The sequence below is a fragment of the Trichechus manatus genome, unplaced genomic scaffold (genome assembly GCF_000243295.1).
Source record: "Trichechus manatus latirostris isolate Lorelei unplaced genomic scaffold, TriManLat1.0 scaffold00382, whole genome shotgun sequence".
NCBI lineage: Eukaryota > Metazoa > Chordata > Mammalia > Sirenia > Trichechidae > Trichechus > Trichechus manatus.
The window spans coordinates 1-14,488 of record NW_004444318.1 but is presented as its reverse complement, the minus strand read 5'-3'; the positions used below and the strand labels follow the sequence as shown (position 1 = coordinate 14,488).

At 44.0% G+C, this 14,488-nt stretch overlaps 2 protein-coding genes across 3 annotated transcripts in view; one reads left to right on the top strand and one right to left on the bottom strand.

Moving 5' to 3' along the window:
* LOC101342817 (HLA class II histocompatibility antigen, DP alpha 1 chain) overlaps positions 1 to 1,494 on the bottom strand; it is a 7,528-nt gene extending 6,034 nt beyond the window's left edge. The window contains exon 1 of one of the 2 annotated variants that reach the window (XM_023725734.1): positions 1,129 to 1,494. In XM_023725734.1, coding sequence (XP_023581502.1) covers positions 1,129 to 1,186 — 58 coding nt within the window. In that variant the 5' untranslated portion in view covers positions 1,187 to 1,494. Of the gene's footprint in view, positions 1 to 1,104 lie in introns of both variants that reach the window. The other variant, XM_012559906.2, reaches the window with a different exon arrangement.
* Positions 1,495 to 3,701: 2,207 nt separating this feature from the next.
* Positions 3,702 to 14,206, top strand: LOC101342567 (HLA class II histocompatibility antigen, DP beta 1 chain). Its single transcript, XM_012559904.2, has 6 exons — positions 3,702 to 3,884; positions 8,747 to 9,010; positions 12,303 to 12,584; positions 13,129 to 13,239; positions 13,617 to 13,640; positions 13,971 to 14,206. Exons 1-5 carry the CDS (start codon positions 3,785 to 3,787, stop codon positions 13,634 to 13,636), a joined length of 777 nt encoding a protein of 258 aa, XP_012415358.2. The 5' UTR covers positions 3,702 to 3,784; the 3' UTR covers positions 13,637 to 13,640; positions 13,971 to 14,206.
* The last annotated feature ends 282 nt before the right edge of the window (positions 14,207 to 14,488 follow it).

Genomic DNA, 14,488 nt, shown 5'->3' with positions numbered 1-14,488 from the left:
GAACAAAATAGTCTCTCATTTAACAGTTACTACAAATGTTGCCCTATGACAATGGTTAACAATCTCACAACACATCAACAATATCCTGACTCAACCTTGGGTTCCCTATCACCAGCTTCAGGACAATAGGTACTTCTGTTTCTCCCTAGTCTCATCTCTTTTTCCCTTCTACCCACCCCCAGATCCCATATCTTAAATAAAACTGTATGGAGGCCATACTTTGCATCTTGTGGGAATTTGCTTTTATATTAAGAACTCTACTCATTTACAACACTAGATTTTTGGATGGCAATATGACTCACAGATTTGATGCTCCCTGACATCAGGGCTGTAGAGAAAGAGCATTCACTATGATGTCCCTGGATAAACCTTGGTGTTTGTCTGAAGTCTAGGCTTCTCAATGCAGCAATAATCCCCTGGTTCACTTAGGATTCAAATTACAAGGTTAACAAAAACATAGACACAGCTGCTTATGAGAAGAAAGCATTTGAACCACCTACAAAGATTCTGGGGAGGCCCTAGGATCCTGGGAGAGAGGGAGGAACACAGTATCACTCTTAGCATTTTCTCTCTTAGGACCCAACACACAGAGCACTTGGCTGGGAGGCCCTCATGGGCCACTAGAAGCAGAGGCTAGGGATCCAGGAGAGTTATGAGGGCCACGGTATCCCTGAAGGGTTCAGTTAGAAAGTCACTGGGTGCTGAAACCTGGGAAATGCGAAGGGTATGATCATCAGAATTGGGCCTGGTTTAAACCTTGGCTCTTTGACTTGGTTTGTAACCTTGGAAAATGAACTCATCTTTTTGAGCTTCAATTTTTCATGTTTAAAATGGAGGTGATAATATCTTCTTTGAAGGTTCTTGTGAGCAGTATATAAGGAAAGATAGTAAGTAGATGTCTAGTAAATGGTGGCTGCTATTATTGTCATTATCATTAGAGTGAAAGGGAGCAAAGGGGGACCTCACTCAAGGGAATAAAGAAGAGAGAGAAAGGACAGGGAGGAAAATAGATCAATGGCTTCCTGAAATCTCTAATTTCTAAAGCAACTTGGTAACTTGTCCCCACCCTCACTGCCCTGTTCTCTCATTCTCCTGAACACTCACCCTTGATAGCTCCAGCTCTTTGGAGACTCAGCAGGGAAGTCAGGGCGAGGGCTCTCAGGATTATATCTTTGATCTGGAACATTCTCTCTTCAGGATGCACGTTGTGAGGTATAATGACCACTCTAAGCACAGAAACAGTGAAGAGGAACTGGGGTAGAGTGGCAAGAGCTCTGAAATTGTAGACTTGTATTACTCTAAAATGGCCAAAAGGGGTGGAGAGAAAACAGCTTGGCTAGGCTCAACCAATGAGAGAAATTATAGAGCTGACATTCTCTGTTGCTGGGTAAAGAGAATACTGAAAGGGGCTGGAGAGAAAGGGGGATTTTTAAGGGCCAATATGTTCCAGGGATCTCCAATTCATAGTTTATTTTCAGGATTTGAGAAAGAGACTTGAAAAGATAAGTCATACAAACATTCTTCTGATGGCAGTTGTTCTATATTATGTTCTGTTATATGATAGAATTAACCTTCCTTCATTCGTTCCACATTCACATTGTTGCTATTCAGATTATTTTTGACAGTTTTATCCATTATTTTTTCTAAATTAACATTCAAATTATTTCATCACATTTACAAAAATATTCTGTTGGCATTTAGGTACAAAGGCATTATGTAGCAAGGAATATAATTAATCTTTCTGTCCACCTGCCTGAAATATTCCTCTTTCTATTTAATTCTTTATGGAAAAGTTTTATAGTTTCATTTAGAGATATGATCTTTGAGTATCTTCCTATTTCTGGTTATTTTTGTTAATAGAATTTCCAGATAATTCTTATTACTATTGATTCATATTTCTTATTATTTAAGTTTTTTCAAGTATGTAAACTGCCTCAAAATGTTAATTTTTTCTCTTAAAATTGCTAGTTCCTTTTATTTCATTGTCAATAAGTGTCCAATTCATCATTAAATATGGTAACAATGGGCACTCTTATTTTGATCTTGTTTTTAAGTGGGATTTCTCTAATACTTGCCTATTACATGTAATTTTCATTCTTTGTTTTATATTCTCCTTACCACAATGAAAGAATTACTTTTCTATTCTTATTTTAAAGATTTTTACTTTGAAATACTTCTTTGGTTTCATGGATAAGGTCACAGAACATGTAATGTTATAATGAAATATATTCTATCAATTTTTCTTGTTTTGTGGTAGCCTTACATTAATAGTAAGTAATAAGTATTAGCAAATTAGTATGTGCCAGATGCTGCTTTTAGTGCTTCACAAGTATTATACTACTCACATCAAACAGAAGAGGTAAGTATTATTAATGTCCGTTTAAAAAACAAATTACCTGAGACACTGAGGGTCTAAGGACTCAGATTATTTGTAGCAAGTAAGTGAGATAAAGAGGAGTCAAACTCAGCCAGTTTTACTGCAGAACCTGAGCTTTTTCCTGGTACAATGCTGTACGGATTCCTCATCTTAACAGACACACTATGCTATGTAATTCTTTTTTTGTATGCTACCATTTTATTTACCTCTTAATAGCTCTATTAATAAACGATGCTGGTTTGACATTTTATTAGATTTTGTGGTCCCACCAGATCACATTTATAAGTTTATAGAACAGACAGTAATGTTCTTTGAAAGTCTGTAAAGTATTCACTGTAAACACATCAGAATCAGACGGTTTGGAGGAGGAAGGAGCCCCTGGGTGGTGCAAATGGATAAGCGCTAGACTACTAACAAAAAGGCTGGTGGTTCAAATCCACCCAGAGGTGCCTCAGAATTGACTCAATGGCAACTAACAACAACAACAGGGTCTCTGATGATTTTTTTTTTTCATTTTCTTCCTCATTTACTGATCTATTTATATTCTCTATGGACTTTGCTTTTCCAAAGCATTTTCAGATCTGTTTATCTCAATTGACCTTCTGAACATTGCTGTAAAGACAGGTTTTTATTGTCTTCTTACCAAAGATGAAGAAATTGAAGTCCAGAGTGGTAATGTCCTTGAAGTTACATACTTACTCGGTAGTATAGCTGGCATGTCCTTGCTCCCATATGTAAGGTCCCTGGACTGGGCCATGCTGATCCTGATCACAGTCCTATGTAAGGACCCTAAATTCCCTGCACTTTTCAGGACTAAAAGACCTCTGGGAGAAAGAGAATATGGGTGGGAACTAATCCTAAATACCCCTTGAGCAGAGGAAGATAGACAGACTCAAGGACTCATGTTGAGTTCTGGGGTAGGTGGTCTAATCTCTCTATAAATTATGCCACTGAATGACCTTTTAAAAACTGAGACTATACTTGCTCCACCCCAGACTACGTTATGTGGGAATGAGGGGTGACAGGGTTGGGGGGATTGATAATCTCCATGGGTGAGCCACCAGAATATTTGAGATCTGCTTCAGAGAAAATAAACCACATAATCTTCCAAACCCTCATGACCTGTCCAATTGCTCAAGATGAGTATCACTGTCCTCTATCTATCATATTAAGTGCATCATACACTTTAAATTGTCAGACCTTTCATACTAAGCTTCTGCCCAGTGAGTGATGAGTCATATCAAGCTCAGTGCTCATTGGCTCCTTTCTCAGAGTCTGTCCAATCCCAGGGGATGTAGGAAACAGTTTTGGTTCATGGTCTCTGATATTTCAGAAAGGGGCTCCATTTAGTGAGTGAGTCTTTCCCCGACGGCAACACTCTCCATCTCCCCAACCTTTTCCAGCTCCATGATGGTCCTGCATGTCTCCGAGGCCCCCTGGACAGCAGCTGTGACAGTGTTACTGATGGTGCTGAGCAATCCCATGGTCCAGGGCAGGGCTACTCCAGGTAAGTGCAGAGCAGCAAGAGCCTAACTCAACTCCCAGGGGCCTTTTCCTGTAAGGACCCAGACTCTGAGACAAGCTATGGGGGTGCCTGTCATAGCTCAGGGTATTTCCTTCCTAGCTAGAGAATCGGGCTCACCCTTTGATGCTCTCCTGCAGGCCTATCCTCTTTCCCAGGGACACAGGCACAGTGAGCAGGGAAGAGGAGATGCTGCTAAGGGGTCGGTATGGTTGTCTGCTGTGGGAAATGGAGACTAGAGGTCTGGGATTTGGAGGGACATGATTTCTAGAAGGAGGTCAGCCTCTCAGGCATCTTCCCTTCTGCATCAGAACATTGAGGGGACTCATATAGAGAGCCACTGGCTGGAATGCCCAGGCTCTCATGACAACCCTGCTAATTCAGCGCTCAGGGAGAGGGCCTTCATTCTCTAGGGCACAGCAGGAGCCCGCACTCCTTGGACAGTGATGACAGGAGGGGGAGGAGGGTGGAGAGACAGTCTGTGGTGCCAGCCCCTGGCCACATTCTAGTTGAAGGTCATTCTCCCAAACTTTACAGGACTTGATCGGAGTATTCTTAGGACTGGTTGAGATTTGTAGGAAGAATGAAATGAGATTTTGCAGATATATGAAAGGGATTGAGGGTAGGTCACTAGAGGGCCAAGGAAGGAGTAACAAGGGAGAGACTTCTTCCTCATGCTCTCTCACTGTGGCTAGTTTAATATTACATCTGCTAGGATTCTTTATCTCTCAGGGCACTTCTTAACTTTCTAGTCCACATTTACACCCAACACCATGAGAATTAGGGTTAGAAGGTGGGTCGTCTTGGTTTCTCACTAACTCCCACTTTTTCTTTCATAGATCCTCCTTTAGACCTCTCTGCACCCCTCCCTAAGACATACTGTTTTCATTTGAATCTCCTGAGTACAGCCTTCAAGCCCCGAGGCCACTCTCTTTTCCATTGGACCTATTTGCTGAAATGGGAGGGAACCTAGCAGATGTTAGTCACAGAGAAGTGCTGGGAACTAAGCAGGACAGCTCAGCTGCGCAGCCTGTACCTTCAGAATTCTGAGAATTAGAGAGGGATGAGGCTGGGAAAAGAGGAGCCTGAAGATGTGGTCGGATGACAGTGAATAATGTTCAACAGGAGATGAGGGGCGGCAGTACCTGGATCCCATAGGAAGTGCTGATCTGTAGAATAATGGGCAGTGGTGGGAGTCATGGTCATCCCATAGGTGGAATGAACAGAGAACAGAGTGGTGCCTATGACAGTGGGAGAGAGAAGTAGTGGAGAGGAATGTGTGGGTATGTGAAAGGGATTGAGGGTAGGTTACCAGAACATATGCTCAGTAAAAACCTGCAGGAGGAGCTGAAGTCACATGGGAATGTGGATAGAGTAGGCAGGGAAGTTTCTACAATTCCCTTCACACTATTCCAACCGCCAGCCTCAAACAGGGCAGAAGAGAAAAGGCATGAGAGGACAGCCTTTAGATTGAAGGGGACCAGAGGAGAAGAGCTTAGTCGAGATGACCCCTATTGAGTATGAAGTGATGATGTAGCAGATGGGGGCTCAAAAAACCAAACTTATGGAGGCAACGTCTTTTTAGCTCTGGCAGACTTTAAAAATGAGCTTTTATGAATGAGGTTCCCTCATCACCAAACTGACTATCCCAGGGTCTTAGGGCCACAGTGCCAAGTCCTCCCTGTCTCACCAGCTGGGCAGTTGGAGAAGCTCATTGTAGATTTGAGTCTTCATATTCTTACTCTTTTTGTCATTTTTATGCCCTGAGTAAAAGCATTAGAAAAAGGAAGATCTAGTCAGCAGATGTTCAACAAAAGCTTTTCAACCATTAAGGTCTGGTCCAAATGGCAGCTCCGCTTGCGATTTTCCAGTAGGACGTGGGCTGAACTGGTCCCTCCCTCCTAGGTGTTCCCTTAGAATTTTGCACATATTTAAAGAGACCATACATTGAAAAGGGGAAGGGACTAACGTACATGGAGCAGTGTCAGATACAATGCTACGTGCTTTACGTAAGTTAACTTACCTAAGTGTCAGAGCAGTAAACAGTAGTAGTGCTATTTTACATTTCAAGAAATGGAGACTTAGAGAGGTTGTAACTTGCTGTTTCTGATCATATAGTAGTAAGTGGTAAGCTGGGACTTGAAACCATATCTGTAATGTGTCATTTTTCTCACATCATATTGCCTCCGTTATATCCTCCTATAATTATTTTTAAAAATATCTCCTGTTTTGAATGAGAGATAATTTTACATAAATCAGTACTTTTCAACTGTGCTCTGTGCAACTCAGAGTTTCTTCGAGGGTTCCACAAACAGTGTAAGTTTCTCATACACACATACCCCCCAAAAAACCATTGCAGTCGAGTTGATTCCGACTCATAGCAACCCTATTGAACAGAGTAGAACTGCCCCATAGGGTTCCTAAGGCTGTAATCTTTATGGAAGCAGACTGCCACATCTTTTTTCTGCGGAGTGGCTGGTGGGTTCCAATCACTGACCTTTTGGTTAGCAGCTAAGCATTTAACCACTGTGCCATCAAGGCTCCTCATACACACATAAAAAATGAAAATTTTAAATTGCCCAGAGAACACACTCATCATTTATGTCTATTTTGCAAGTAAGATTGCATCTGAAAACAAAAATGAATATTGCTTTTATAAAAAAATTTCGAAGTTACTTTTCTAGACTGACAGTAATGTTCCCTGATTGATAAATGGGGAAGGAAAAAGAGGAATAACCTATTAAGATTACGGGAAACACATTCGGAGCTGGGGCCATTGGGTGGGAAGGGGCGGTGATTGGCAGAGACAGAAAGACTCCTAGTCTGAGGGAGTTGGGGGCTCAAGGGGCTGGGGCACTGGGCACCAGGAGATGAGCGGGACGGGCTCTCTGGGCCAAGAATTAGGATTTCGCCTTAGCACTGATACTGCAGATAAGAGGCTTTTATGGTGGCCCCTGAGGCTAGTCCCACCAGTTGTGCAGCTTCTGGTTGGGGGCACATGAAGCAGTGAGGTAGAACCGAAGTTAGCACGTGAACCAGTTTTATTACAGCCATCACTATGATGACAGTGGTAGCATCCATGTCACCCCACAACCACCCCTTCTTTCTCCTGGAAACACCAGACCTAATAATAGGAAGGCTCCTAATAATGAGGAAGGCTCCCCAATACTTAAGGCGAGTTGGCTGCGGAGCTTCATCTGGTGTTTCGGGCTCCTCATGTTTGGGTTCAGTCTTTCCCATTTCCTCTAATTCAGTCCTCCCTTGACACAGTGAAAAGCAAGTGAGCATCCTTTTTAAAGACACATTTGCAGCCCCACCACTCATTAAATGCGGTCTCAGAAGTTGTGTGATAAATTGGATCTGGTATTTAAATGTGTGATATTATTTTTCATGAAGTAACAGATCTATCTAAAAACACTTTTAACAAACATTTTAGAGTTCCCTCTTATGTTTCAGACACATAGTTCATTTTAGTTGTTTATTTATTCACTGATACACAAATACTTACTGAACACTGTATTAGATACTGTATATAGAAAAATAGACTGTAGATATTTTCCTTAAGAAGTTAACTTGAAGAGGATGAAACAGATGTGATAACAGTCACACCACCTTAATTTCGCTAACGTGACCAAGAACAGACCAGGTCCAAAGAGACTGAGACAAAAGCAAACACAAATGTGCTTGATCATCTTTACTTCTGTGCAGATTTGCACCTGCTAAAACGCTGCTGGCGGCACTCCTTAAGAAGACCAGCATGTGGTCTTTATATTAAAAATGACATCGTCGATACCTCTAGGAATAATGATGTTATCCCCAGGGTCTCTGGATGTTGTGATGGTTTTCATTGATTAATGTACATCTCACATTTCTCCCTGAAGCCACATTTGAAAAATGAAAAGACACATTAACATTGAGGCTAGGAAGTCTTTCTCATGCCAAACTTTAAGAAATTTATCTTTATTTCCTGCGTACAACACAAGAGGAAAATTGAGGTATATACAAGATGTAACAGTACACAAGAGAGAGCACCTAACTGTGGAACAGAGAGAGAAGTGAGGAGACGCTTCGTGGAGGAGGTGACATTTGAACCAAGATTGTCACCAGGATGACAATGTCAGGAAAGAGCTCAGATAGAGAGACCGCACCACTCTCCGTTTTCCCCAGCCCCTTCTGCCCTGGCGACCCTCTGCCTGAGAGCGTCTCCCCACTGCTCCCTCTAGTGAGATTCTGCTGTGACCCCCGATGAACTATCACCTCCCTCGGAAGCTCTAATCTCCCTCTCCTCCTCCAGCTGCTAGCAGAATTGACTACCTTCTCCTCAGTATGTCCACACCTCTCTAAACATCACCTAATCAATCACCTCTTCTCATTGAATCACATTATATTCATTAAATTCTCTCATTTTGTGGGTGAGAAGACAGAGGTCGGAAAGGTTCTAATCGGTCTAACGTCACGTAAATCAACTATTAGGGGGGAAAAATTTATTTTAAAACCCAACCGCGAGGCGGGGAGATTCGGGGAGTATAGTCAGTACCTTGTACGTGTACAGTTAACACATGTAAGGAAGAGAGGAGGGGAACACCACGACTACAAAACACGGCTACTGGGCTTGGAGGCACTAGGACGGGGAGACCGTGGCGCGCAGGGTCGGCGCTCTCAGGCCCGGGGGCCCAGGGCCGCTTCGGGTTTGAGTCCGGCGGGAGGGCGGAGCGAGGCGCGAGGGGCGGCGAGGCGAGAGGACGCGGCCCGGGTGCGGCCGCTCTCCTCACCCAGAGGGCCTCGCGGGGATCCGCGGGTGCGCGGCAGTAGGGCCCGCCCTCTCAGCACCGCCCCTCTCCCCGCAGAGAATTACATGGTTCAGGCACGGCACGACTGCTACGCGTTTAACGGGACGCAGCGCTACGTGAACACATACAGCTATAACCGGGAGGAGTTCCTGCGCTTCGACAGCGAGGTGGGGGAGTACGTGGCGGTGACGGAGCTGGGGCGGCGGGTCGCCGAGTCCTGGAACAGCCAGAAGGACTACATGGAGATTAGACGGGCGGAGAAGAACACGCTGTGCAGACACAACTACGAGCTGGGTGCGCCCGTCCTCCTGAATCGCCGAGGTGAGTCGGTGGCAGGAGGGTCTCCGTCCGCGGGCCCTGCTCTCGGGGGGCTGCGGGGTCAGCGGAGAGATGGTGGGCGAACGGGGCCGCCTCGGGGACGTTGAGCCTTTGGTCAAGCGGGAAAGAGGACTTTGGGCTGCGGATGAGGAGGGAGGGGAACCAGCCTGGAGGCTTAGTACTTGTCCAGGGGAGAGAGGGCAGGACCAGTTGGTGAACTGTGGAGGTGAGGAGACAAGGATATCTTCCAGGTTTGTTTTGTGGAAGATGATGATGGTACCTCCAAGCAAAATAGGCAGTGCAAAGAGGAAACACTTTTGGAGGAAGATAGTGCGTTGACTTTGGAGTCTGTTGGGTTTGAGATGCTTGAGGGACACCCAGGTGGACTGTGTAATGGACAGTTACAGTAAACGGTCTGGAGCGGGTGAGAAGAGTATGGACCAGATAAGATATTCCGATAAGATTATGTAGGGAGAGGAGATCCAGTGAGAAGAGAAGAGAACACAGGACTGAATCCCAGGAACGTTGACGTTTGTGATGTTGGCCAGGAGAGAAAAGCCTGTGAAGGAGATTGAAAAGTAAACAACGAGTGTTAGGAGAATCCAGACAGAGCTGTCATAGAAGTTGAGGTAGAGAGGTGACCTAAAGGGCACAGTAGACAGTGGTAAAAACTTAGGAAGATCAGGAAGATACAACTTGAAATGTGGGTTTGGGAATTAGGGAGACCTTGGGATGGGGAGGGTGGGCAGGATGACTGCAGCAGTGAGAGCAGGAGCTGGACCACAGTGGGCTGAGAAGTGAGTGGGAGGTGAGAAGTAAGGAGGGGATGAGGGTGAGGGTGGAGCATAAGCTTGTCAGAGGCTGAGATGACATTTTATTCTTGTTTGATTCCCCAGCGCTGGCACAGAGTAGCTTTTGAGCTGAATTCTACTGTTCTTTCAGGAAACCTGAGTGTGGAGGGAAGAGGAGAGATGAGGTGTGTGCAAGGTCAAGAGGACTTTTCAAGGACGGGAGAGAAGAGCATTAACTTCTTCCCGTTAGCTTGTAGAGGGGGAGACTGGGTACACCAACCTGAGGAAACCGAACAAAAACAAGGACCCTTGTCACAGATAAAAGGGAAAGGATGAAGGGTGGGAGCAGGTAGAAGCTGTCTAAGGTTATACCTTTTGACCACCTTTTTTTTTGGAAAAGTGATAGGCAAGGTCATCTGCTGAGACTGAGATGGGGGACAAAGTGATTAGGAATTAGGAGAGTGACATGTGTTTAGGAAAGTTGCAGAGGTAATTAGGTGAGAGAAGTACCCAAAACAATAGGATTGGCAAAAACCGTTGAGGGCCTTACCAATAATTTGTAGGGACACAAAAATTCTGCATGGCACCATTGTCTTTAATGATAACCAGCTGCTAGATTGCAGAGAGCTCTGGATGCCAGGCTACAGAGTTTGGGTTTATCTTCTAGGCCAGTGGGTTCCCAACCTAGCTCTGCTCACCAGAAACTCCTGGACGTCTTTTTTAAGCACAGATTCCTCAAACCTACTGACCATAGATTCAGATTCAGGGGATGGTGAGGTCTGGAAACATGTAATTTTAATTAGCTCCGTAGTTATTCGCGTGGAGCCATATAAGTGTTGCCAGGCACTGAAGATGTTTTTATCTAGGAAAATGACACGGTCAGGGCTGAGTTTTCAGAAGAGTGTGACATGAGTTGGGGAAAGGAAAGACTGGAGTTAGGGAGATCAAGTCAGAAACTGTTATCATTGTAAATAGTAATAAGGGCATGAATCAGAACGGGGAAGAACTTGGAGAGATGGGTGAGGAAAGGGGAATGGGAGTTGTGGCAATTCTGATGTGGATGCCCAATTAAGGTCTAGAAGTAATTGAGCAGATGTTTTGTGGGCATTAGACAAGGTGGTCTTAGAGTAAATAGGAATCTTAGAGTAAATAGGAATCCTTTGCTTTTGTGAAATGTATTTTGAGCTGGATCAGAGATGAGACCATTTGGCTTCTAGATAGCTCCAGTGCCCGCCTTGAGGTTGGTTGTGTACTCATGGCAAAGAACCTATGGTAGAATATTCTAGGACCTTAAACTACATGTCCAGGGATATCCCAGGTTGCGTGAGGCCAGGAGTCCTATGGAAACAAACTTAAACCTAATCCACAACTGGGATTCAGATAGCATTGAACTGTCTGATGGACTGTGAATGTATAAAGGCGATTGAAGTAGGGTGAGACACAAGGTGTCCCTAAAAGAAAATCACTTTGAGTAAAGAAGGCTGGGCAGTTTTGACAAATTTGGGCACAGGGCAAAATATCAGTGGGAGCAATGGGTGTGTGAAGAGTTCAAGACTGTGCTTTAACCTGACCCAGCCCCACCTCATGATATTTGTGTTCTCTGGGAGATAGCAGAAAACTAAGTTATTAAGGACAGAGAAGCTGTGATGAGGAAAATCTCTGTGAATGGACTTTCTCTAGGGGTGGATGGAATTTTTCTGCCCCTAGAGATGGCAGAGGCCAAAAACAAGTAACTGCATTGGGTATTAGCAGATCACAGGAAGCAGACATCAGTATGGACATTGATCTAAGAGCAGCAGAGCTGTACAAGGAGAGGAGAGGACATCAAGTTTAGAGAGGTTTAGGTACAAGTATACCTGACTGTTTGTGAGAATCCTCAAGGAACCCAAGAAGACATAATTGCAGAGAAGGAACTTGGTAAAGTGCTGGAATTCCTACTAATCAAGCATCTAGGTGCTCAGAATATTGGGTTAGGGGATATTACTATAAATATAGAAAATTTGCTTTTTTTTGGTAAGGGAAATCAGAAAATACATACATTAAAGAATAAGTCATGTCAAACTTACTTCATTTCCTTTAAATAAACTCATTAGATTGATAGACCAAAAGAATATCATCGTCCAAGCATATCTTAATTTCAACAAATTATTTTCATCTTTTTCATCGAGAGAGCATCGAAAAGATAGGTAGTTTCATAGGTGGTTAAACATTCTTTGTCCAAAGACTATTAGTTAATGGCTTATAGTTAAAATTTCTGCTAAGTCTGCCAGAGGGTGCTGATTTTGTCTCTCTCCTGTTCTTCTCAATCTTTATTATGTAATTCAAAGTCATGCATATTCCATTTGAAGGTCTACTTCTGTCTTTTCCATACTACCCTTATTCACTAGCCTGATTATGTCATTTATATTGTAAATATCTACAAATAAATTCCATAATGAAAATGTCTAAGAAATAATAATTTCAAATGCCATTACCTTTTTTTTTGTTTTTCTCCATGCTTACAGTCCAGCCTAAAGTGAACATCTCCCCTTCCAAGAGGGGGCCGCTACAGCACCACAACCTGCTTGTCTGCCATGTGACAGATTTCTATCCAGGCAGCATTCAAATCCGGTGGTTCCGGAATGGACATGAAGAAACAGCTGGGATTGTGTCCACCGATCTGGTCCATAATGGAGACTGGACCTTCCAGATCTTGGTGATGCTGGAAATGACCCCCCAGCAGGGCGATGTCTATACCTGCCATGTGGAGCACCCCAGCCTGGATAGTCCTGTCACCGTGGAGTGGAGTGAGTGACTCCCTGACAACTCCACTGGATCCCACATTCTACAGAGCAGGGGATGTTCTGACTTCGGGGTCCCCTCATGTTGTCTTGTGTGTCTGTACATTGAGTCACGTCTACCCCATCTTTCTCCTGTACAATCCCTGACTGTGGTTCTGAGCTGGAGGCAGTGGAGACTTGCCTGTCCCTGACTAGGGAATTCTGAGGATTCACAGGTCTCCCCCTTGTCAGAAAATATAGGGAACTCAGACACCTTCCTGAATGACCCTCACACATGAGAATGGTTCTCTTCCTCAGCCTTTTAGCCTTTCCTGAGTTATTTTGAGAGGCAGCTACAAGAAATCAGTGTTTGTCCCCTTGATGAAGTCACCCCCACCCTAAGCTCCAGAACTTGGGGGTCCTTTAGGGGTCCAAGTTTAGTCCTGCTCCAAAGTGTATCTCTCTCACTGTCCTCATGCCAGTATTCTACATCAGACTCAAATATCTTAGACAGGACCTGAGGAGGTACTCAGATACAGCTAAAACTGATTCTGGGCTCTTTTCTTCCCAGAGGCAGAGTCTGATTCTGCCAAAAACAAAATGCTGACCGGAGTTGGGGGGTTTGTGCTGGGATTCATCACCCTTGGAGTGGGTATCTTCATGCATAAGAGAAGCAAGAAAGGTAAGGAACCGTCAGGAGTTGGCTAAGACTTAACCTCCCCTGTCTCTCTCATCCATCTTCCATGATAAGGGACTGAGCCAGAAAAGCAGCCCCAGAGAATTCTGGAGACCACAGAAGTCAGATGGTTGAGGAGCTAAGCTGGCATTTAGGGAGAGTGGAATCCCCAGACTGGGATCTTATCTCAGCCAGATGCAGGAAGTCTCCAGTACTCAGGCTTTTGCAGGGGGTGTCATTTAGTGATGGGTTAGTCTCCAACCAGCCCTGTCTTAATTCCTGATGACAGGATTGGGGTGAGGGGGAGAGGATGGGAAAGTTTATCTAATTATCTAAGGTGTTTTTCATGACTGAAAACATCCTCTTTCTTTCTTTCATTTTAGTTCAACAAGGATCTCGATAAACAGGTAATATTCCTGCTTCATTTTTTTCAGGGGGAGGGTTGCAAACAGATGTTAATTCATTTCATTGCATTGTGACATCTCCTGGGTACACTGTGTTTAGGACATTGTGAGGAGAAGTCTCAGGGCCTGAACTTCTCTTTCAAACTCAGCCCTTGGGCGAGGGTGGGAAACAAGCATTATTTTGCTCCATTGGTGAAGGAAGCCCAGAAAAGCTGTTGTTGTTGTTGTTGTTAATTAGGCTAAGACTCAGTCTCTTACCATAATTTTTCTCCCCTGGGACATAAACAAAGAGGGGTCAGCAACCTGGGATAACTTTTTCTTTTACTCCTACAGGGTTCCTGATCTGAACTGAAAGACTATGTGTGCCTTAGAACAAGTATCTGTCTGTTTCTTTAGCCCCAGAGGCTGATTCTGGGACAGACCCTCAGCTTCCCAGGAGGATGTTAATGAAAACTAATTGCTGTAAACCAGTTTCTGTAGCTCTGCTCTCTGATTCCATGCACAGCTTCTTTCATGGGGCCTCCAACCAAGTTCACATGTCCTTAACGCCATAAATAATCAAAATCCAATGTTGTTGTCTGTTTTCTTTTAAGAATATGGACCAAGTCACTTTTACCATTGTTTTTGCTTGAGGGTTTTGATAAAGAGTAGAAGTTAATGAAGAAGTTGTTGTTGTTTACACCTAGGTAAAAACAAAAATGTGAAAATGAGGCTATCCTATTTATTTGAGAAGGTGGCCAATTGAAAGTGGACCTCCTCTGAATTTGCTGTATTTCATTGGGCTTCCCTGTATTCGTTTGGTACCTTCATTCTTGTAGATCTGAGAACATCATCCTTAGTTATTCAGGGAT

Coding starts and splice junctions, on each gene's coding strand:
- LOC101342567 (XM_012559904.2), top strand. CDS start 3,785: ATGATGGTCCTGCATGTCTCCGAGGCCCCCTGGACAGCAGCTGTGACA. Junction 9,011..12,302: donor CGTCCTCCTGAATCGCCGAG/GTGAGTCGGTGG, acceptor CCATGCTTACAG/TCCAGCCTAAAGTGAACATC. Junction 12,585..13,128: donor TCCTGTCACCGTGGAGTGGA/GTGAGTGACTCC, acceptor TTTTCTTCCCAG/AGGCAGAGTCTGATTCTGCC.